This window comes from Hoplias malabaricus, chromosome 1 (assembly GCF_029633855.1).
Source record: "Hoplias malabaricus isolate fHopMal1 chromosome 1, fHopMal1.hap1, whole genome shotgun sequence".
Lineage (NCBI taxonomy): Eukaryota > Metazoa > Chordata > Actinopteri > Characiformes > Erythrinidae > Hoplias > Hoplias malabaricus.
This window is the reverse complement of record NC_089800.1, coordinates 4,026,473-4,050,236: the sequence shown is the minus strand read 5'-3', so window position 1 is coordinate 4,050,236 and position 23,764 is coordinate 4,026,473. Positions and strand designations below refer to the sequence as shown.

Genomic DNA, 23,764 nt, shown 5'->3' with positions numbered 1-23,764 from the left:
ATTAGATTTTTATTTATTAGTTTTATTTAAATAGATTACCCAGTTGATTCATATGTACACTATCCATTCGTAACATTATGACCACCTCCATGTTTTTACTGCTGTGTCTGATCCACTTTGACCAGAAAACACCCACACTAACATTTCAGCGCTGAGAACAGTCCACCACCCAAATCATACCTGCTCTGTGGTGGTCCTGTGGGGGGCCTGACCATGAAAACCAGTGTGAAAGGGGTCTAAAAAGCCTACAGATGGACTTCAGACTGTTTTTTGGTCGGGGTCCATACCTCTACAGGTGATTGACGGCATGTGGGGGACCGACCCAATATTTGGCAAGTGGTGTTAATGATTTTACTCACATGACTATATCTTACACTAGTATTTAGCCGGTATTTACTACAGTCTGGGGATGCCTCAAGGGCATTAAGTAATATTTCACGGTGTAAAAGTGACACTATTGTGTGTTTGTTATTTAATAATTCTCCAGGACCTCTTTAAAAATTTTTAAAGAAGCAGAAGTGAAAAGAGGTGAAAGAGGATGCTCCACCCACTCAGCACTGGAAACTATTTGGGGGCTTAGTTCACTGTAACAAAGACTTTCTGTTTCTCAGAAAGACGGGAGCGTCTGCAGCAGGGCAGCAGAAGGTAAGAGGGCCATATAATTAATAACAATAATAATCATTTTTATTGTTGTAAAAAAACAGTTATCATTAGAATAATTACATAAACAAAACCAGCATGTAACATCCTTTGAATTAATTGGTGGTTGGTAGGTTGGTAAAAAGAAGACAAAAAGAAAACACAGTGGTTTGGGTGCTCTTTATTAAACTGAAAACTTGATGATTAAAAATACGACACACTCTGCACAAGAAATTATTTCTGCACAAAAAAAACAAAACAAAATAAAACAAAAAAAAAAAAAACGTAAAACTGACTTCTTCTTGTTGAAAAAAAAAAAAAAAAAAAAGAGAGTATTGTCTCTGTTTACTGGTATGGCAGCCTTGGACAGTGTTCCACTTCAAGAATGTTGTGAGCTCCAGTGCTGTTGTGTTAGCAGCGAAAAGAAGTGGTGGCTCGCTATGAGCAAATACTCCTCACCCTCCCAGCCGGGGGACAGTGTGTCCAGTGAGTCCTGGATAACAGGTTACAGATAATGGATGGATGGATGGATGGAAAAAATAAATAAATACATTTTATAAAACAAAATATATAAATATAGATTTTCTGTTGTTTTTGTAGCTCTTTGCTAAACACAGGACACCTCCTTGTTATCGTATAATACATGCTCTTTTTTGTTTCTATTATATGTTCATTTTTTTCTTTCTTAACTGGGGAGGAGGGAATGAAGGCTAAGAATTTTACGTTCTGTGCCCAAGTTAATTTACATTTTTTTAATATGTGAAACTCAAACACACAAACTGTGCTTCGGACGTAAACTTGTAAACAATGATAGTGCATTCGGTCTAGAGGAGTGCTCACTTTTTTTAACCTCGTACAACAACAAAACCATTTCATCTGACCTAGAGCTGCGCAAAATGTGCACAAGACTGTAAGGTACATTAGTGTTTTTATTAATTGAATATTAATAATTAATTTTAATTAATAAATAACAAGGGCAGCACGGTGGCGCAGCAGGAAGTGTCGCAGGCACAAAGCTCCAGGGGGTTCGATTCCCGCTCCGGGTGACTGTCTGTGAGGGGTGTGATGTGTTCTCTCTGTGTCCGCGTGGGTTTCCTCCAGGTGACTGTCTGTGAGGGGTGTGGTGTGTTCTCTCTGTGTCCGCGTGGGTTTCCTCCAGGTGACTGTCTGTGAGGAGTGTGGTGTGTTCTCCCTGTGTCTGCATGGGTTTCCTCCGGGTGAGTGTCTGTGAGGAGTGTGGTGTGTTCTCTCTGTGTCTGCGTGGGTTTCCTCCGGGTGACTGTCTGTGAGGAGTGTGGTGTGTTCTCTCTGTGTCTGCGTGGGTTTCCTCCGGGTGACTGTCTGTGAGGAGTGTGGTGTGTTCTCTCTGTGTCTGCGTGGGTTTCCTCCGGGTGCTCCGGTTTCCTCCCACAGTCCAAAAACACACGTTTTTAGGTGGATTGGTGACTCAAAAGTGTCCGTAGGTGTGAGTGTGTGAGTGAATGTGTGTGTGTGTGTGTGTTGCCCTGTGAAGGACTGGCGCCCCCTCCAGGGTGTATTCCCGCCTTGCGCCCAATGATTCCAGGTAGGCTCTGGACCCACCGCGACCCTGAATTAGATAAGGGTTACAGACAATGAATGAATAATAAATAACATTGTTTTTTTATGTGTGTGGTTGGTGTGGTACAGTGGTAACACCATTGGCTCCCATGTGAAAGACCCGGGGCCCAGTGTGTAGTACACCAATAAGAGTCCTTGGGCAAGACTCCTAACATTGCGTTGGCCTACCTGTAATACCAGTGACCTTGTGAGTCACCCTGGATAAGAGCGTCTGCTGTACATGTAAATGTTATAAGAATTATTTTACAGGAAATAGAATGACGTGAAACTAGTTGATGAATAATGAAACCTTGTTGTTATTTTAATTATTATTAATATTATAAATCTATGTTTACACTTCGGCGTGGCTCAGTTATTCCGCAAATATCAGCTCAGTGTTTAAAATGGTGCACAGTGGTTTTACAGTTGATGTGCCTCACAGAAACCTAGTCCCACAAGAAGAAACCCCCATCCCTTCCTTCAATACGACAGCGCTGTACTATAACAAGAGCAGGATCAACAAAGCAGCAGGCCTTCAGCTCGATTCACGGTGGGCAGTTTCTTCACCTGCATTTTTTAAAACCTAGATTAACCCCTTCTCCTCGGGTTGACCCTGAATTATGGCTGTACAACAGTAAACATAAGAAGAAGCCTGAGTCTGTGATTAGGCCGAAGTGCACTGAGTCGGAATAAAAACAAGGTTCATGACTTTACACATCACATCGACACACGGAAAGGAACACGTCTCCCCTGGACCTACTGCAAATATAAATTATGTGGCGTCACTGAATGGTGACCACAACGTGCAAAAGGCCATGCGCTTATAGCTTCGCCAAGCGCTGGAGAAAAACAGAAACTCAGCGTGTTTACCACAATCACCACATGCATTATATTCAGTAGCCTGCAACACAGTTACCGATCACGTGTGAAACAGGGGAAACTGAGCGCACTAAAGCATAGATCTGAAGCCGACAGAAAAGTACCAGCTCTATTTGATACTACACTCCCTATTTCACACAATGAATAATCTTCCTGCAGCATTCCCCTGCCCCTGGCCATCAATTACTTTCGTTCTCAGGTCTTGAGACAGGTGTTTAGAGGAAGCCAGCGCTGCTGAGTGTTAACATATGGTTTAAAGTGTCAGAGAATGGGTAACGTTCGGAAACCGGGTTCAGCCGACACCTCCTGGTTCCACCTGGGGACGTTGCGCAGGCCTGACTTGCTAATCGTGGTCTTTGTCCTTGTCGTAAAATAAATTCAGAGCCTTCTTTTTAACACTGACGTTTGCACAGACCACAGTGATGGGTTTGAATTATATTTGTTTTATCGGACGAAGGAGTTACTACAGTGATTTACAGATGAGCTACAGAGGCCATGTTTACCACTTCTCTGTTTTCTCTAATTGCTTTTTACTGTTTCTTTTCACTGTGTAAAAGCACTTTGATGTGACCTGTGAACATTGTTCAGTCACCAACAGGTTTAAACATGTGCAGCGTGTCATGGAACTCAACACATTTCTGAGTGGAGTGGGTGGTGACATTTTTACTTTGAAAAACATAAAGGGCCCCTGTTATACGAAGGATAAATAAGGGGCAGAAATAAAGGGCCATGGGACAGAGAGAAAAGTTGCCCACACACATACAGAGAGAGAGAGAGAGAGAGAGAGAACCTCTGATTCCTCATATACCTCGCTTAATCCCTACATTTATCTGTTGAAACATTGTTGAAGCTGGAACATGGGGTGTATGTTATTTAAGCCTGAGCTACACTGTAGCAGTAATTTACTCTGTTAATACTTCTATGTCCGATGCTCTCTCTATGTCCGATGCTCTCCCTGTGTCCGATGTTCTCTGTGTCTGAAGCTCTCTCTGTGTCTGAAGCTCTCCCTGTGTTCGATGTTCTCTCTGTGTCTGAAGCTCTCCCTGTGTCCGTGGCTCTCCTTGTGTCCGAGGCTCTCCCTGTGTCCGATGTTCTCCTTGTGTCCAATGCTCTCCCCGTGTCCGATGCTCTCCTTGTGTCCGTCTCTCTGTGTCCGATGCGCTCCCTGTGTCCAATGCTCTCCCTGTGTCCGATGTTCTCCTTGTGTCCGTCTCTCTGTGTCCGATGCGCTCCCTGTGTCCAATGCTCTCCCTGTGTCCGATGTTCTCCTTGTGTCCGATGTTCTCCTTGTGTCCGATGCTCTCCCCGTGTCCAATGCTCTCCCTGTGTCTGATGCTCTCCCTGTGTCCGATGTCCGATGCTCTCCCTGTGTCTGATGCTCTCCCTGTGTCTGATGCTCTCCCTGTGTCCGATGCTCTCCTTGTGTCCAGTGCTCTCCCTGTGTCTGATGTTCTCCTTGTGTCCGATGCTCTCCCCGTGTCCGATGCTCTCCCTGTGTCCAGTGCTCTCCCTGTGTCCGATGCTCTCCCCGTGTCCGATGCTCTCCTTGTGTCCAGTGCTCTCCCTGTGTCCGATGTTCTCCTTGTGTCCGATGCTCTCCCTGTGTCCAGTGCTCTCCCTGTGTCCGATGTTCTCCTTGTGTCCGATGCTCTCCCCGTGTCCGATGCTCTCCTTGTGTCCAGTGCTCTCCCTGTGTCTGATGTTCTCCTTGTGTCCGATGCTCTCCCCGTGTCCGATGCTCTCCCTGTGTCCAGTGCTCTCCCTGTGTCCGATGCTCTCCCCGTGTCCGATGCTCTCCCTGTGTCCAGTGCTCTCCCTGTGTCCGATGTTCTCCTTGTGTCCGATGTTCTCTCTGTGTCCGATGCGCTCCCTGTGTCCAGTGCTCTCCCTGTGTCCGATGTTCTCTCTGTGTCCGATGCGCTCCCTGTGTCCAGTGCTCTCCCTGTGTCCGATGTTCTCCTTGTGTCCGATGCTCTCCGTGTCTGATGTTCTCCTTGTGTCCGATGCTCTCCCTGTGTCCGATGCTCTCCTTGTGTCCGATGCTCTCCCTGTGTCCGAGTAAATACTAGAATTTTCACTTATTTTTGTCACATTTTAAAATGGATAAAATCTGCAAATATAAATAAAATGATCTTAAATAGATATGTTTTTTTTATATTTATTTATGCATTATTTAAAGCTTCAGCCTTAAGAAGTGACAACTGTGTGGTTAATTTGTTCATTTTTCATACTGAATGACAAGTGTCAATACACACACACACACAGACACACACACACACACAAACAAACACACAAACACACACACACAAACACACACATTATATATTATAATTTTTGTTTGGTGTGAAATGGTGAAAAGTTTTTTGAGGTTAACACTGAGGATCGTATTCTCAGAATATTTTATCAGCTCATTTACACATTTCTGATCTGATAACTTCTTCTTTCCTCTCTAGGTTTTGAAAATGGACAGATGCAGAGCTCTCAGACTCGTCTTTGTGGGTAAAGCTCGCTGTTGTGTAAATCATGACTTTATTTGGCCTGTGACTAAAGAGAAACCCAGTGTAAAACCTAGTTTAGTAGTTCACAGAACACAATTTATTTCAGTCTTACTTTTTGTGAAGGTCCAAAACAAAAACTCAGTTTCTTCCATGTTTCCTTTGTCTTTTGAATACACTCACATTGTGTGGATAATTGGAGCAATAGAAGTGCTCTGAAATTATTTAAACCGTTTTTCATTTTCAGATACGGTTTGCATTATTTAAGCCATTTTATCACCAGTGTATGGAAGTGATTATTATTCCTGTTTGTTTTTCACATGAGAGGGGTCTCCCACATGGGGGCGACCATGTTCACATCCAGGCCACCAGGTGTCAGTATGCAGTTTTACTGATTACTACTGTCCGAGTGGTGGTCGGTGGAGACCCAGGGGCCCTGAACAGACTCTGCTCTTGTCTCCGTAGTGTCGGTGCTGAGCTGCTGTGATTGCTGGGATGTGTCTGTGCCTGGGTCAGTTATAGCTGTGAAGGGCAGCTGTGTGATGGTGCCGTGCCGCACACAGTCACACTCTTCAGTGGTCTGGTACAAGTATAAAAAGATGGGGTACCCTATAGTGTACTCCGGAAAAACTTCAGATATACTGGGTGAGTTTAGAGGAAGAACATCAGTGCCCGGATACTCCAGCCAGGGAAACTGCAGCCTAAAGATCGACAACGTCCGGTCAGAGGACAACGGAGTATACATCTATCCATGGATCTATCCCGAAAATTCCGACCCATACAAATACATTGAAATTAAAGTTGGTGAGTACACGGTTTCAACTGAACCATTAAAGTGAACAGGTGTGAGTGTGTGAAACTGTCCACAGGTGTGAGTGTGTGAGTGAATGGGTGATGGTGTGAAACTGTCCACAGGTGTGTGTGTGTGTGTGAGTGACAGGGTGAGTGTGTGAAACTGTCCACAGGTGTGTGTGTGTGAGTGACAGGGTGAGTGTGTGAAACTGTCCACAGGTGTGAGTGACAGGATGACTGTGTGAGTGACTGGATGAGTGTGTGAAACTGTCCACAGGTGTGTGTGTGTGAGTGACTGGGTGTGTGTGTGTGTGAAACTGTCCACAGGTGTGAGTGACAGGGTGAGTGTGTGAGTGACTGGGTGAGTGTGTGAAACTGTCCACAGGTGTGAGTGACAGGGTGAGTGTGTGAAACTGTCCACAGACATGTGTGTGTGTGAGTGACAGGGTGAGTGTGTGAAACTGTCCACAGACATGTGTGTGTGAGTGACAGGGTGAGTGTGTGAAACTGTCCACAGATGTGTGTGTGAGTGACAGGGTGACTGTGATGGACCAGCATCATGTCCAGGATATGTTCCTGCCTTCTTAGGCTCTGGACACACTGGGCTACTGATTAGAATGAAGTGGTTACAGAAAATGATTGAATGAATGAATGAATGAAGTACACTGACTGTATTTCATTAATAATTATTTCTTCCTCACAGAGGACCCTAGGATCAGCATTTCCTTAGACAGCACACCGAAGGATGGGAAACTGTTCTCCGCCAGTTGCAGTGTTCGTCATTCCTGCCCCTCCCCCTCACTGCAGATTACATGGACAGGGTTAACTCCCCTTTCAAATACACTGACCATAACAGGAGAGTCTGGGGGATACTGGACTTCTGTGGCACGTGCAGAGTTCATGTCAACTCGCCAAGACCATGGAAAATATCTCGAGTGCAAGAGTGACATCTCTTCAAAAAAAGACGTTCGGCTTAACGTCTTATGTGAGTAAAGTCCACAGTCGTGTTTTTACTTCATTTCATTTCAGTTGTGATCCCCAGACTGACAGACGGGTGACAAGTTCAAACTCTAAAATATCATTGGAATATTCCCTTCAGCTGGAGATGACCGTGGAAGTGACAGGTGTGAGTGTGTGTGTGCGATGCCTTGTTCCCACTGATTCCAGTTAGGTTCTGGACACATCACGACCCTGAACAGGATGAAACAGTTACAGAAGATGAATGAATGAAGCAGTGGAGGTGGCTAATGTGTTTAAAATGCTGGCTGTAAACTTCACCTTCTGACCTACTTCCCAGACCCTCCTCACTGAAGGGTCATGTGTTCTAGACTCTCAATTTCGTTATCACACCACATCACTTATTTCCACGTCTCTGTAGATTTGAAAGTGTAGTCCCACAGTTAAACACATCCCTACGTGTCCATTTCTGATGTTGACATTCTTCTACAGAGTGTTTAGGCCAAAATAATGTGGTCTGAATTCGATGTATTTTCACAGATGCCCCTGTAAATGTAAAAGTAGACGGCCCACTGACTGTAGATGAGGGTGGAACTCTTTTACTCACTTGTAACAGTGAGAGTGATCCACCACCGACTGAATACGGGTGGTTTGTTACATCTGAGAGAAACCCCAGCAAATCAAAAACACTAACGCTTCGAGACGTCAGACGAAACACGTCCATCTCCTGCAGTGTCCGTAACTCCGAAGGAGAAAGTCGGTCCAAGACAATACAGCTGAATGTCCACTGTGAGTATTTCCTTGTTTGTTTGTTTAGTTGACGTTGTGTTACAAGGGCCCTGGGAACAGACAGAAGGTTTGAGACCCTACTCTTTAACCTCTGTCCTCTTGGTTAGTGCCTGTAAACGTTAGTAAATCGCACTAGCATAAAACCACTTGGGAATTCAGTTGATATGAATAAACAGTCATAGACCAGGGTCCTTTAATCCCAGTTTGGCAGGTTGGAAATTGTCCACCAGGGGGCTCGGTTACTACTCAGGTAGCTTTTGAGTGCATCAATAACTGGAATACCTACATTTTCATGCACGTGGTTAAGTTTATTAGATCAACAAGGCTATTTTTGACTGCAGGAAATAACTGCAGTAAGGACACTATGGAACAGTGATACTGTGTGAATGGCCCCTTCACAATAGACTTTTTTTGTGCTCAATATTTAGTCCCAGAAATATTCACAGTAAATAATATTAATGTCATGTTTAAGACCATTTTATTCCAATGATGAAGTGATAAAAAAATAACATAATAATGCAATTACACCTCTTTAATGAGCTATTAACTTTTAGCAAGAACTTATTTTATTACTAAAAATATACTGACATTATGAGAATTAAATAAATATAATTTAATAAACAGAGAAATGCTTTAATATATAAATAAATAAATGCATGTTTTGTCATGAAAAGTACATATTTAAATAATGTTTATACATTTTAAATAAATAAATGTAATCGCATCATATATTCATTTGTTAATATAAATTATTTTTATTGGTGTACTTTTCATTACAAAAATAATTATTAATTTATTTATATATTGATTATATGTTATTGATTGATTGATTGATTGATTGATTGTTATGCTATTTTTGGTCCTTCATGTGGAATTGGGATTTTTAAAAAGTTTAAATGTAATAAACAGAAACAGAGCCTGCAGCTAAAATATAGATGTGTTATGTAAACAAACATGACAGTAAACACGATACTGAGATCAGCAAAAATGATGATGAACTGCCCACATATTGTACGATAGGTTGAGAATGTAATTATAGTTTCCGGCGAGGCCTGTGTGTGAAGAGTCCTGGGCCTGTGTGGTGGTCTGAAGAATAATTACACAACCCTGTTCCAGTTTTTATAACCCCACAGTGAAATAAAATCCCAGATATTTGTAGGTTACACAGTCCGGTCTGTGGTTACCAGAAGTCCAGGGTCATATTTGTTTTTCCTGCGTTTTAGTCCCACCCACTGTCTTGTCAGACTCTGTGTGCTTGGAGAAGGCTGGAAACATGAAGTGTGTGTGCCAAGCAGAAGCTGAGCCCAAAGCCTCCATCTCCTGGATCGTTGATGGACGTGACACTCCCCTCTCACAATACAACACCAAGAATGTGCAGAATGGAAGAATAACAGTGTCAGAGATGACAGGACCACTGGCCAGCAGTGTCTCCTGTAAGACTTCTAACAGATTGAAAACAACCACTTTCCAGATGACAGTCCAGCTCCACCCAAAAGGTAAAGCATTTCTCCATGTTGTATGAGACTGCACCAGACACACCTTATCTTACCCCAGTGGCAGTCAGTCAGTCAAGAAATGTCTAGCGGCTGAAGTTTGCTTCTTTAGTTTTGAGCTGAAGCTATGAGGCTAATCATGCTAACAAGTAATGGAAGCTTATTGTAGACTAAGCTTCATGTAACTGGACACATATATGGCACTTTTCCACTGCATGGTACCTACTCTGCTAGACTATCTTGTGGCGGTAACGTTAAGTGTTGTTTACTTGTCATGTACTCATGTGTTGTTGTTGTTGTTGTTGTTTGGCACTGAACACAGTATCATTTCAGACAGATCAGTAGTTTCCTTGTTATTGCACTTCCCCTTTTTAACTTTTGATAAATGAAACACTTCTTAACCGCGAATACAGTTTACATTCCCTATATTTTCACAGCTGCCCCTGCAAGTGTAAAAATAGTGGGTGCTGAGAGAAGTGTGGTTGAGGGTGAAAATCTCACACTCACTTGTAGCAGTGACAGCTACCCTCCACCGACTCACTACGAGTGGCTGATCACACACCAGAAAACCAACACGAGCCACAGTGCACATAAATATGAAACATTTACTCTTCGGGATGTCCAGCGAGATACGTCAGTCTCCTGCAGTGTCAGCAACTCGGTCGGACGAGGTCAATCCGTGCCAACACTGCTGAATGTCCACTGTGAGTATTCCCTTGGTTGTTTGGTAATTTGTTTAGTTGACATTGCATTGCTAAATTCCAGCCAATTGCATTACAAACTGAGGGAAATTTGAGGAACGTGTGGTAATAAGTGTGAGGTTTGGCTGCTTGATGCTGTACCTTTAGCTTTCGAGTTATTTATATGAAGAGCTTATGTCTAGTTTTCCCACCTTTCAGTCCCACCCGCCATCTTGCAAGAGTCTGTTTGTTGGGAGAAAGCTGGAAGTGTATATTGTGAGTGCCGAGTAGAGGCTGAGCCCAAAGCGAACATCTCCTGGACAACTGATGGACACACTGTTGTCCTTCCACACTTCAATAAAACAACGTATTATTCCGGACGAATAGCAATATCTGAGCTAACGGGACCCATCACTGGCAATGTCTCCTGTATAGCGTCTAATGACGTGGGCACAAAGATGTACGAGATTCCCGTCCAACATTCGCTGGAAGGTACTGAATGTTCTAATGTTTCAAATCTAAAGTGACATTTCTCCTGGTTTTACCCCTTGCTTCAGTGGCAGTTGATCAGTCAATGCAAGTAAAAGGTGTTTATTGCATTCCAGTAAGATCTCACATTTAGCGCTTTTCCACCAAAAGAACTCTGGTTCTTGAACTCTTTGGATCCCTGATTCTTGGAACACTGGTTGTTTCCAGTGAACGAGCCCATGTTTCTACACGTTTAGAGGGGAACCAGGAATACGTCATCAGTGGGGGGCATCGCTGTGGCTGAATGTAGTGCAAGAGCCAAAGATAAACTGTTATGACAGGGTCATTGTTTATTCTTTGTTTACGTTGGAGTCACACCAGGGTGAGGTATAATACTGAGTAAATGTTGCTGAGTTCAGAGTCGTCCTGCTGAGCTTGTGAACAGCGAAGAAATGTAGCCAAGAGCTGTGGCTCTGAGCAACGCGCATGGTATCACACCAAACACAGCCCCAGAAACACACACAAACGGAGCATGTTCCTGTTTTATTTCCTATTATTTATTCATATGAAACAGTGTAAATTGCCCAGTCCAGCTCTTTCTTGAGTTACTGAATCTTGATATGCTCACGGACGACATCACGGTTTGTGCTAAAAAAAACCCACTCTTCTTTGGTTCCAGTTGGGAACTAACTTTTCTGTTTGGCGAGCCAGTTTATGTTGGTGGAAATATGCCGAAGGTTTCCAAATTTAGTTCACAAACTGAAACAGTTCCAGTGGAAAAGTGCTAATTGTGGTAAGTTTATATTGTGCCGATACAAATTACAATGTATTAAAATGGACAAGCGTTCTTTTTGTGAAGATTAAATTATATGTATTTGTTAGTTCTTTTTATTCTTAAAATCAATTTATTTCTTTATTTTAGCCATCTTTTTTTTTTGTCCTCAGCTCCTCAGATCTCAGGTGTGTTGTGTATTCTTGCCATTACCAGAGCTCAAGATTTGGCACAGATGTGTTTTTTCTACTGTACTGAGATCATTTTCATAGCTACAATATACACCATCAGAAACCACACAAAGTCGACCTGCAAGTTCTGCTAAGATAAAACAATACGGTGCTTTTGGCATGCAGTTTACAGAACATTAACTCTTGTACACAAGCTTCCTTTACTACCTCAAACTCCATTAGCCACAGAGATCCAGCACAAAACTGAAGAAGCAAATTCGACGCACTTAACAGGTTTTATTTGATCAAATACTTTTGCAGAAACGGGGGAAACAATAGTAAATATTTTTCTAAACTATTTCTTTTCCTAAAACCATTTGTAAACACAGGATATATTGGATTAATGGCTGGTGTTGGAGCTGTGGCGTTTGTCATCTTTTTAAGTGTTGGGGTGGCCATCTGCTTGAGAAATAGGTACAGTTTTCAGTTTTCTCCACATAATGACAACAATAAATTAGTATTATTCTGTCACCAATACAGATATCAATATTTTGTTAATGACATTTTAAAAGAATGTAAAATCATTTTTTACTAACCCTAACCTAAGCTAAATCATGTCAAGAGAAGTTTAAATTAATTAATTTGTTATTAACATTCTAACTCTTTTCATTGAGGGCTAGCTAAAGAGAGCCCTCTAATTTTTTGACATAATGTGAGAAATTGAAAGTGGCCAGGCTCTGATTGTCTGACTTTGCTGGAGCTAGGAGGCTAACACTGCTAACCTTGCTAACGTCTGGTTAGCTTATACTGTAGCTAAAGTTGTTAGCCTCGTAGCTCCAGCACACAGTAACAAGTCTTGGATTATTGTTTACATCTGGGTTGTTGTTTTTTTCAAATAAAATATTGACCTGGTAATATTTTGTTAGTTTTATTCATGAGTTTAAATTATTCACTAGATGTTTTGTTCTATGTCTTTTTTAATACAGATGCCGGTCTTCTTCTGAAGATACCTCAAGGTAGCATTTGAATTATTAGCATTTAAATGACTTAATATGTATTTCTGCATAAAATGGAGGACGGCCATGTTTAATTTATGCTTACTGTGTGATGTTGAACTCTGGATTTGTGAATTTAGCTCACATACACACAGGAATCTTCATGAAATCAAGGAGCATAAGACTTGCGAAGTGAGGGTGACTGAAAATATCTATGGGAACGATGATGCGACCGAAGGTGATATCTACGCTAATTCCACAACCATTTTCGGGACGACTAAGGTACAGCATTATGTCTAAAAATTAGGCAGTATAAAAAATATTTAACTGTGTCATACTCTTCTGTTCAAACACTGTAGTTTCTTACGTGATCGCTGTACTAATAGAAACATATTGACATAAAAGAGTGTGTTCTTAAGTAAAAATGGCCATTGATTACAAGCTATTTATATTTTAACAGATAGTTTTTTAGAAAGTGGGAAATTTAAGATAATAGATTGTCTGTTTGCATAAACAAGTGGAAAGTCCAAGGAAAACATGTCCAAAAATACCAAATATCATTAAAAGATTTTAATAATGGCTTTTCACACCCAAACTTTTTCACACAATTGTTTCTGTCCGCCCTTAAACCAGGAGGCAGAACGTGTAGCCAGTGACAGAACTTGGATTGAAGTATCTCTGCAGGGTTCTTGGTAAAACTGTTAGGAGGAACCCTGAAATAAAAGGAAGTTTTAATAATAAAATCACAAAAAAAGATCCCTCTGATAATATACTGAGATTTATAGACTTTTTATATGACTCATGAAAATGAAGCAGTTGCGTAATGGTTTTCACCATAAATTAAAATGAAAGTTGGTTTCTAAAACAGTGCATATTTCTTTTCATTAGGACAATGACATCTATGAGAATTACTGAAACACTGCTGTCTTCATGATGACCACACCCTCGTCCAGGAAATGCCTCAGACTGCAGCATTATGCCTTCGCTGATCGAGAATTGTGTACTGAGATTGAATTAAATTTACTTGTTTTGTATGTGTCTTACTAGATTTAGGATTAAATATATAGAGCACACATGTATATATTAATGTTAATGAAATAAACATAGTTTATCATTCAAAGTGTATAAATATATATATTTTTGTACATCAGGCAACATATGAAATTAAGTATTGACCAAACTGCTTGTGTTTTTATGTCTGAATATTTGTAATTGTTCCAGAAATGTGTAAGATTAATATATTAAAAATTAACAATTATAAATCTGAGGCATCCAAGCATTGGCTTAGATCTCTCTCTCTCTCTCTCTCTCTTTCTGGGTGTATATGGCGGTCTTTCCTCGGCCCCATTACATCTTCTCAGTACATTTTCTGGTTAGGATTCTCCTCCAAGCATGCATCAGAATTAGCTGCTAGTGTTCTCCATGCTAGCACCTAATGGGTGGGATCAGTCCATTATTGATAATGTAATGTTGTGGTAAATGCAACAATAAACATGAAAACATTACATTTATTCATTCATTCATTCATTATCTGTAAGCGCTTATCCAGTTCAGGGTCGTGGTGGGTCCAGAGCCTACCTGGAATCATTGGGCGCAAGGCGGGAATACACCCTGGAGGGGGCACCAGTCCTTCACAGGGCAATACAGACACACATTCACACCTACGGACACTTTTTTTCACCAATCCACCTACCAACGTGTGTTTTTGGACTGTGGGAGGAAACCGGAGCACCAGGAGGAAACCCACGCAGACACAGGGAGAACTCACCACACTCCTCACAGACAGTCACCCGGAGGAAACCCACGCAGACACAGGGAGAACACACCACACTCCTCACAGACAGTCACCCGGAGGAACAGGGAGAACACACCACCAGGGAGAACACACCACACTCCTCACAGACAGTCACCCGGAGGAAACCCACGCAGACACAGAGAGAACACACCAACTTCTCACAGACAGTCACCCGGAGCGGGAATCGAACCCACAACCTCCAGGTCCCTGGAGCTGTGTGACTGCGACACTAACCTGCTGCACCACCGTGCCGCCCCCATTACATTTATATTTATTTAAATATATTGAAGTTAGAGTATTGTATCTCCACAAATATTCTTCTAGAGGAGGCATTGGAAGAATCCCCTGCAGATACAGGGAGAACACTGAGGGGGGATCGAACCCAGGGCCCTGAGATCCTGTAGAGTTGTGGTAGTGACACCACCTACAGCCGCCATTTACTTTACAGTGTTTACCTGTGAAAACAATAACATGAGATCCATTCACATTAAATGAGTGTAAATAACTAACATATGTCCTCCGATGAGTTTTAATCTCTGCTGCGATGGTAAAGCAGCCCTGACGTGATGAAGGCTGACATGGTTTTATTACAAATGTACAAATCACCTATTTTTATTTACTATTACAATGTGATTTAATACTAATATAACACAGAGCATCACAAACTAACCCAGTCACTCACATCTGTGGACAATTTACATATTCACCCTGTCACTCACACACTCATATCTGTGGAGAGTTTCACACAATCACCCTGTCACTCACACACTCACACCTGTGGACAGTTTCACACACTCACCCTGTCACTCACACACTCACACCTGTGGACAGTTTCACACACTCACCCTGTCACTCACACACACCTGTGGACAGTTTCACACACTCACCCAGTCACTCACACACACCTGTGGACAGTTTCACACACTCACCCAGTCACTCACACACTCACACCTGTGGACAGTTTCACACACTCACACGTGTGGACAGTTTCACACATTCATCCAGTCACTCACACACTCACACCTGTGGACAGTTTCACACACTCACCCAGTGACTCTCTCTCTCACACACACACACACACACACACACACACAAACACCGTGGACATTTTCACACACTCACCCTGTCACTCTCACACACACACACACACACACACACACACACAAACACCTGTGGACATTTTCACACACTCACCCTGTCACTCTCTCACACACACACACACACACACACACACACACACACACACACACACACACCTGTGGACATTTTCACACGCTCACCCTGTCACTCACACACACACACACACACACACCTGTGGACAGTTTCACACACTCACCCAGTCACTCACACACACCTGTGGACAGTTTCACACACTCACCCAGTCACTCACACACTCACACCTGTGGACAGTTTCACACACTCACACGTGTGGACAGTTTCACACACTCACCCAGTGACTCTCTCTCTCACACACACACACACACACACACACACACACACACACACACAAACACCGTGGACATTTTCACACACTCACCCTGTCACTCTCACACACACACACACACACACACACACACACAAACACCTGTGGACATTTTCACACACTCACCCTGTCACTCTCTCTCACACACACACACACACACACACACACACACACACACACACACACACACACCTGTGGACATTTTCACACGCTCACCCTGTCACTCACACACACACACACACACACACCTGTGGACAGTTTCAGACACTCACACTTGTGGACAATGACTGTGTGAAGAAGCCTGAGAGCCTGGAGGAAACCTACACAGACACAGGGAGAACACAGCACACCCCACGCCCCGAGACTCTGGAGCTGCGTGGCAGCACAATAAATCAATGTTAACTAGCCACAATAACATTCATCATTTACACTGTGTGAGCTTCATTAACCAAACAGTCAACGCTGTGTTTACATCCAGTGTCAGTGGAAACATCCATTCAAAACACGAGCAAATCCAGCAGGAAACATGAGCTCAACAGAGCGGACAGGTATGGATGATCCTTTCCTTGTTTGATCTTACATGTAGCTCCCAACATAAACAGATGGCATCACGTGCTCCAGGAAGATTATTAAGAGCAGCACTCCACACAGTGCTGTGTAAAAACAGATGGCCCTGCTGCCTCATAAAAGTCTCTCAGGGTTTTATGGCTCTCATTTATTTGTGTTCATTACTTGGGCAGAAGGAACTACCGCCTCTAGGACTTGACCGAGAGGTTCCTCGGACCACGGACGGACTCCTGGTGAAGACCAAATCCAGAAGCATCCTCTAGGGACACCTCAAGAAAGACTTACAAAGGAAGTCCACTGTAAGGGTTTTGTTCTGAAATATTTCCAGGGATGTAGCAGGAGAAGGAAGGGCACAAACAAACACAGGAAAGAACAGCTCCTCCGTGGCTTGGCACTGGGATTAATGTAAGTACAATTTATTCATACACTGTTCAAAATGAATGCTGTATCTATACAATGCTTCAAAGTTTGAGTTAAAAACAGAAAGAGTAAAAGACACAAATTGGTGACCTTAAGAATTTTAAGACACGTTCATTTTCTTGATGTAAATATGTCTAATTACATTTTAATTTTAATATTTTACTGCACGGTGAACAGTAACCTAATGTCAACAACTATCAACCGTAACATTAAAATGACCTCTGTGTTTCTACAATCGTTTTTACATTTTATTAGCTCCACTGACCAAACAGAAGCACTTTGTACTTCTACAAGTAGACTATTGTCCATCTATTTTCACCTCCTTTCATCCTGTTCCTCAATGCCCAGGACCCCCATTCTCGTGAATCATTCTCAGTGCTGCAGTGTGTCAGTGTGTGTTGTGCTGGTGTAGAGTGGATCAGACACAGCAGTCGCTGGAGTTTTTAAACACTGTGTGCACTCACTGTCCACTCCTCCCTTGTTGGTTCACCTTGTAGATGTAAAGTCACGGACCATCTGTCGCTGCACTGTGTGTGTCTCTTCTAGTCCTTCATCAGTGGACACTGGATTCTGGATGCTTTTGGATAGTGGACTATTCTCAGAGGCTTTAAAACTCCAGGAGCACTGCTGTGTCTGATCCACACAATGTCCACAAACTCAACACACACCAAAAACTACAGCATCACATTCAGTGTCACTGCAGCTCTGAGGGTCCTGTGTGGGTCTTGACTGTTTCACCCTGAAGAACAGGGTGAAAGGGGGTTAATAAAGCATGCAGAGCAACAGGCGGACTACAGTCTGTAACTGTAGAACTACAAATCGTTGCTCTATGGTCAGTGGAGCCTAGAGAATGGACAGTGAGTGTAGAAACAAGGAGGTGGTTTTAATGTTTTGGTTGATTTGGTTGAAATCTCACTGAACGTCTGTCCACTTTAGAAACATAACGAATATAACTGCGCGATATTATAAAATGAGCAGTATATATAATGATTCAAACCTTTCTTTCAAAAATCTTTGGACAAATTGTCCTACACTGCTCTGTAAAGACATTACTGTAATCCACGAGAAACATTACAGAACAAAAAAAAATGTTTGTTAATTCATACATTCGTTGTCTGTAAGCGATTATCCAGTTCAGAACACACCCTGTAGGGGGAGCCAGTCCTTCACAGGGCGACACACTCACTCACACTCACACGTAGGGACACTTTTGAGTCACCAATCCACCTAACAATGTGTGTTTTTGGAGCGTGGGGGGAAATCGGAGCACCTGGAGGAAACCCACGCAGACACAGGGAGAACACACCACACTCCTCACAGGCAGTCACCCGGAGGAAACCCACGCAGACACAGGGAGAACACACCACACTCCTCACAGACAGTCACCCGGAGGAAACCCACGCAGACACAGGGAGAACACACCACACTCCTCACAGACAGTCACCCGGAGGAAACCCACGCAGACACAGAGAGAACACACCACACTTCTCACAGACAGTCACCCGGAGGAAACCCACGCAGACAAAGGGAGAACACACCACACTCCTCACAGACAGTCACCCGGAGGAAACCCACGCAGACACGGGGAGAACACACCACACTCCTCACAGACAGTCACCCGGAGCGGGAATCGAGCACACAACCTCCAGGTCCCTGGAGCTGTGTGACTGCAACACACAAATATATAGATAGATAGATAGATAGATAGATAGATAGATAGTTATTATAGTCTATGTAGAGGAATGATTACTAATGATTTCCTCATTCAATTTGTGCAGCAGAGAGCCCTAATGTTATAATGAAATTTACAATATTTGATGGCCTTCCTCTTTAAGAGTGCACTACGGTTGCCAGGCAACGCATACACAGACATTATCCCATGGTTTTAATCTGCGTTAAGGTTAAGCTAACTTGTGCAATTATGTGTTTATACTGAGTGTTTTATAGAAGCATTACAGACCCTTCATTACCTCGGTCAAACAAAGCACGGACCGACCAGGGCTTGTAAACCTTTAACCTTGTTGAATAATCCATTTTTTTAAAATGTATTTCTTAGAGCGATGGTGTCTGGGCAAGTGATCCTCTCCGTCTACATCCTCACCTTCATGATCGGACTCCCGGCCAACGTCCTCGCCTTCTACGCCTTTGTGAAGAAGATCTGCGAGAAGCCCACCCCTACGGACATCCTGTTGCTGAACCTGACCATCTCCGACCTCCTGTTCCTGCTCATCCTTCCTCTGAAGATGTACGAGGCAGCGTCGAACATGCACTGGTTCCTCCCTGGCTACTTGTGCCCCATCACCACCTTCTTCTTCTTCTCCACCATCTACACCAGCTCGGTCCTACTGATGGCCGTCAGCGTGGACCGGTATCTTTGCGTGGCCTTCCCCGTCCAGTACAAGGTGCATCGCAAGCCTCTCTACGCCGTCATCTGCAGCGGCTTAATCTGGGTCACCACGTCCACCCACCTCTGCTTCGTCTACATCGTGGACCACCTGACCAAAGGAGAGACCCACGTCCAGGAATGCTACAACAACTTCACCCAGTCTCAGCTGGACGTAGTGCTGCCCATGCGGCTGGAGCTGTGCCTTGTGCTCTACGTCCTTCCTCTCCTCGTCTGCACCTTCTGCTACACCAGGTTCATCCTCATCCTACGCCGGACGTCTGGTCTCAATGAAGGGAAGCGGCGCCGGGCGGTGGGCATGGCCGTGGGCACACTGCTGGTTTTTGTGCTCTGCTTCCTGCCCTACAACATCACGCACATCCAGGGATTCATCATCCAGGCAGATGTGAGCTGGAGATCCGACGCCCTGCTCTTCAGCACCGTCAACACCGTCTTCGACCCCATCACATTTTATTTCTCCTCGGCTGCTTTCCAAGGGAACCTGAAGGGCCTCCTGAAGCGCAGGGTGAAGACCAACTACCCAGGGGTCGGGGTTATTCACATCAGCACCATCCACAAAACTGGGAGGCAAGTTGACCAAGGGGACAGGGCACCGCAGTGGCAACAGACAGGGGACTGGCCTTGTCAGGCCATTTGATTCTCATCACTGACCTTCTACGGAAAGGTCTTTGGTACGTTACTGGTTGCTTGAAAGACAGGGGGTGGACAAAATAATGGAAACTGAGTTTAAAAATAAACAAACTGAGGCTCCTAGACCTCCTGGACAGATGCTCAGTAGTCCTCATTTTTGTAGTGAACTATTTTTGGTCATTGGGTCAGGCACGTCAGAAGAAATATCTTAATTACTTACAGGCAACGTTGATGATTCTGGGGAACTGCTGTTCTCTCATTTGTCTCAGATTTTTTATTCAGTGTTTGAATTACCACAGACACTCATTTGTAACTCGAGTTGTTTGGTTTTGTAGCGCTTTCAGTCTGTGTTTACTTTCATACAGTCATCGTCTCCTGAATATGAAGTCAGTTCCACCTTAAAGGCGACGTTCACAATTGTAATGAAAAAAACAACCACTTTTTATAAGATTTCCTTAGCATTTGCTGCTCTTCAGTCGGTTTGCGCTCCAAATAGGTCTAATGTGTTTACAAAGTTCCGATGTCAGTAAACGAGTAAATAAACAAGCTGCCAGTATGCTACTTTCTCTCTCTCTCTCTCTCTCTCTCTCTCTCTCTCTCTCTCTCTCTCTCTCGCTTCTCATGACCGTCGTTTTTTTTCCAAACATACCATCCCAACTTAAAAGATGCAGAGCTTCAAAACGTCTCCTTTAAGTGATCCGAAACAGTAAAAATAAGTCAGTGTTACCCACCTATGCAGCTGGAATAAAGCAACATCCTCATCTCTTTTAACACTTTTCAACGTTCTGAGGTCTTTGACGTCCAAATGCCTCCATTTCTCACGGCTCAGCCGGCAAAGCACAGATGCTCTGTCCTTGCCGTGTGTTTTCAGTGATGAGCACAGCATGGAGAAATGAGAAGAACCATCCTGAAGAGAATAAACACTTTACAGACAATGAATGAATTAAATGTAAACATTTTAAAAGTTCTCAAACTTGTGATCTGTTAACTATAGGTTATGGTGTTCATTTTGTGTGTTGCAGTATCTGTCATGCCTCTGTTTCTGGTACGATGTCCTCTTTGGGTTGAACGTGGCCACTCTCAGAACTATCAGAGACATGACTCTTTTTCTGAAGCAAATACAAACATGACCAACTCAGCACTTGCTAAAAAATTATGACTTCCTGTGTTGGCCTGAGCTGCAGAGCGTGTATTATCTCAGTATGACATAGCTGTTTCATGCATTGCGATAACAATGTGGACAAGGCCCTGCCCAAGCTTGGTTTCAGCTCAATAGAACCAAGTTTGGTTCTTTCACAATGTACGATGATTCTTGCAGTAACTGCTAAAATTACTGCGTGAGTGAGTGAAGCTTCAGGCTTGTTTAAGGGCTGCGAAGTGGGAAGTTACAGAGTAAATCTTTATTGTTAGTCAGAGGTAGTTGCAGTTCTGGCATTTGGAAACTCATCCACAGGGAGAGACTCATCAGCACCTGATCACTGAGTAATAACCTGTAGGTTTTTTTTGTTCATTCAGTGGTTACTGATATTCTCCGATTACTAAAGCATGTTTACCTCTTGGAAAAAGTTGAACTCAGTCTGCCTCTGTGTGACGCTGGTGTCAGGTCGTGTGCTGATAAGCTGCGTGTGATTCTGGATGTTCCCCTGTGCTTATGTAATTAGTTTTCTGGAAGGTACTTTTATTTGAATCTTCATTTTTCCCAAGTAACTACTCAACTTGCAACTTCAGAAGCTCAATGCTGATTGGTCAGAAGCTTAGTCCTAGTTGGTAACCCTGATTGGTCAAAAGATCAGCTCTTTTAACAGCCTGATTGGTTTGAAGTCCAGAAAATCGGCTCTGATCAGAAGCTCAACCTTCAATATTCAGAAGCTCAGCACTGATTGGCCAGGAGCTCAAACCTGACTGGCTCAAGAGTTGTTTATGCCCCAAATCCCAAACTTAACCAAGCATAAGCATGTGGTATAAGTCCGTCTAGACCAGAGGCGTTTGCTCTAAGACTGCAAGGGAAGCTTAGCTTCCCCTAAAATGTTAAAAAATAAGTGATTAAATATACACTGTTGTGTGTACGTGTCATTGAATAAATATGCACTACAACGCGCTCAACTTTTGTTCAGAATCAGCTTCTTATCACTGGTAAAGACACTGCTTTCCTCTCAATCATTCCCGCAGCTTCACAGTGCTATAAACAGTGTGGAAGCTGAGCGTCCACAGAGTTCAATAGCGAAGCAGCGAAGTGCAGCAAAACGAGACGAGTCATTGGATAAATGCTGGGCTTTGTCCCGCCCATCGGACGCTCAGCGTCTCTGGGGGTCTATGGGGCAGTGGGCTGGCCTCGGCTGGCCCGGACGCTCAGCTTCTGCATGATGATTGGATGATCTGTCTGAGGCTCAATCCCTTTTTGATTGACAGCGAATTGAGCGAATCAGCGATCCTTTGATGTAAAGATCCGTGGGAGCACAGGCGGACACACTTCACATGGGCCAAGGCCGTTTAAGCAGCCTAGCTCTGCTGGCCATTGAGAGGACACTAGTCAAGTCCCTGGAAAAGACGCCTTGTTGGTACGACAGGGTCACAGAGCATTTTCTTAAAAAAGAACAGAGGGTAGAATTTACGTATAAATAAACGACACATTTTATGATGGAGGCCAAAATTGAGCTTCCCCTCCTTGAAAGATCAGCATCCGCCACTGGTCTAGATGTATCCCAGTTAAAAGTAAAAAAGTTGTCTGGCTAAGCAGATAAATCCAGCTTAGTGACCTAGACCCCTGGTGTAAGAGACCTTTGGACACAGAAGTTATTAAAATAAACAGTGTACTTTTAATAATTTGCATTCCCTCTTTTCTTTTTGTCAATGTTTACATGTGGAAAAAGTCAAAGGATGTCTTTGTTGCCAACATCGTGGTGAATCGATGATTGCACAGGCTGCCATTTTATGGGTGTTACTAAACCTAATGTTTGCTCTGTGTTATATAACAACCAAAGACTGTGAGGCCTTCTTCTAGGGCCAGCTGAGCCCTGTGCTGCAAACAGAGATCCTCATGATCCTCCATCATACTCCATCAGGATGTTGCTCTGAAGGTAAAGAGCTCTCTTATTAACTTCTTATTACGTACGTCACATTAGTGCATGGTTAGGTGTTTCTGTTATTGTGTCCAATGTCAGTTGTACAGCCGTGTACTTATTTATACATTGTTAATAAAAGTTAATAATGTGGAAATACATTCTGAATTGTACGTAACGTGTTTGTGTTTATTTTATTTTTCATTACTAAAGTGAATAGCTGTCGAGAACATCACAGCGAGACCATGTTCCTTCGGTCCTGATCCTATTGATCTGTTACAAAAATAACACTCCACTGAGATTTTAAACCATTTAGTTCATGCTTTATTTACGCACCAATTTATTTCATGGATTTGACGTCTTATCCTATCCATACATTGGAAGACTTTCAAAAGACTTTTAAAAGATTAGTCTAACATCCTCTCGCATCTAAAGACAATCTCACTGAGGTTTTAGTCACAGACTTTTTTGTAGAGACTTAAAACTTGTGATAATACTAAACACAGTTGACTTTATTAGTTAAGACAGCTCTTTTGACCACTTTACATCAAATGACAGAGATGATGGGACCACACTACAACTCTAGCAAGCCTCACGTGTTTATTTTGATGTTGGAAATTCGTCGTGAACAGTGAAATCGATTGAAAAGTCATTCTGTGTAAAGCTGGCATTAGTTGGATTTCTTTGTTACGTTGAGGG

At 43.1% G+C, this 23,764-nt stretch overlaps 2 protein-coding genes across 2 annotated transcripts; both read left to right on the top strand.

The window, feature by feature from the left end:
- Window positions 1–615: 615 nt before the first annotated feature.
- On the top strand, window positions 616–13,901 carry LOC136702262 (myelin-associated glycoprotein-like). The gene is made up of 12 exons (XM_066677241.1): window positions 616–645; window positions 5,550–5,595; window positions 6,057–6,395; window positions 7,087–7,368; window positions 7,881–8,129; window positions 9,353–9,625; window positions 10,060–10,326; window positions 10,522–10,794; window positions 12,102–12,186; window positions 12,699–12,728; window positions 12,848–12,989; window positions 13,596–13,901. The coding sequence occupies exons 2-12, from the start codon at window positions 5,559–5,561 to the stop codon at window positions 13,620–13,622; spliced, it is 2,004 nt and encodes a 667-aa protein (XP_066533338.1). The 5' UTR covers window positions 616–645; window positions 5,550–5,558; the 3' UTR covers window positions 13,623–13,901.
- A 5,131-nt stretch (window positions 13,902–19,032) lies between these two features.
- LOC136706510 (free fatty acid receptor 2-like) lies at window positions 19,033–20,013 on the top strand. Its single transcript, XM_066680164.1, has one exon. The coding sequence runs from the start codon at window positions 19,033–19,035 to the stop codon at window positions 20,011–20,013; it is 981 nt and encodes a 326-aa protein (XP_066536261.1).
- The last annotated feature ends 3,751 nt before the right edge of the window (window positions 20,014–23,764 follow it).

Excerpts from the sequence above, each read along its gene's own strand:
- LOC136706510 (XM_066680164.1), top strand. The coding sequence starts at position 19,033 with ATGGTGTCTGGGCAAGTGATCCTCTCCGTCTACATCCTCACCTTCATG.
- LOC136702262 (XM_066677241.1), top strand. The coding sequence starts at position 5,559 with ATGGACAGATGCAGAGCTCTCAGACTCGTCTTTGTGG. Across the intron at positions 8,130-9,352 it reads AATACAGCTGAATGTCCACT|TCCCACCCACTGTCTTGTCA; the intron begins GTGAGTATTTCC and ends CCTGCGTTTTAG. Across the intron at positions 12,187-12,698 it reads GCCATCTGCTTGAGAAATAG|ATGCCGGTCTTCTTCTGAAG; the intron begins GTACAGTTTTCA and ends TTTTTAATACAG.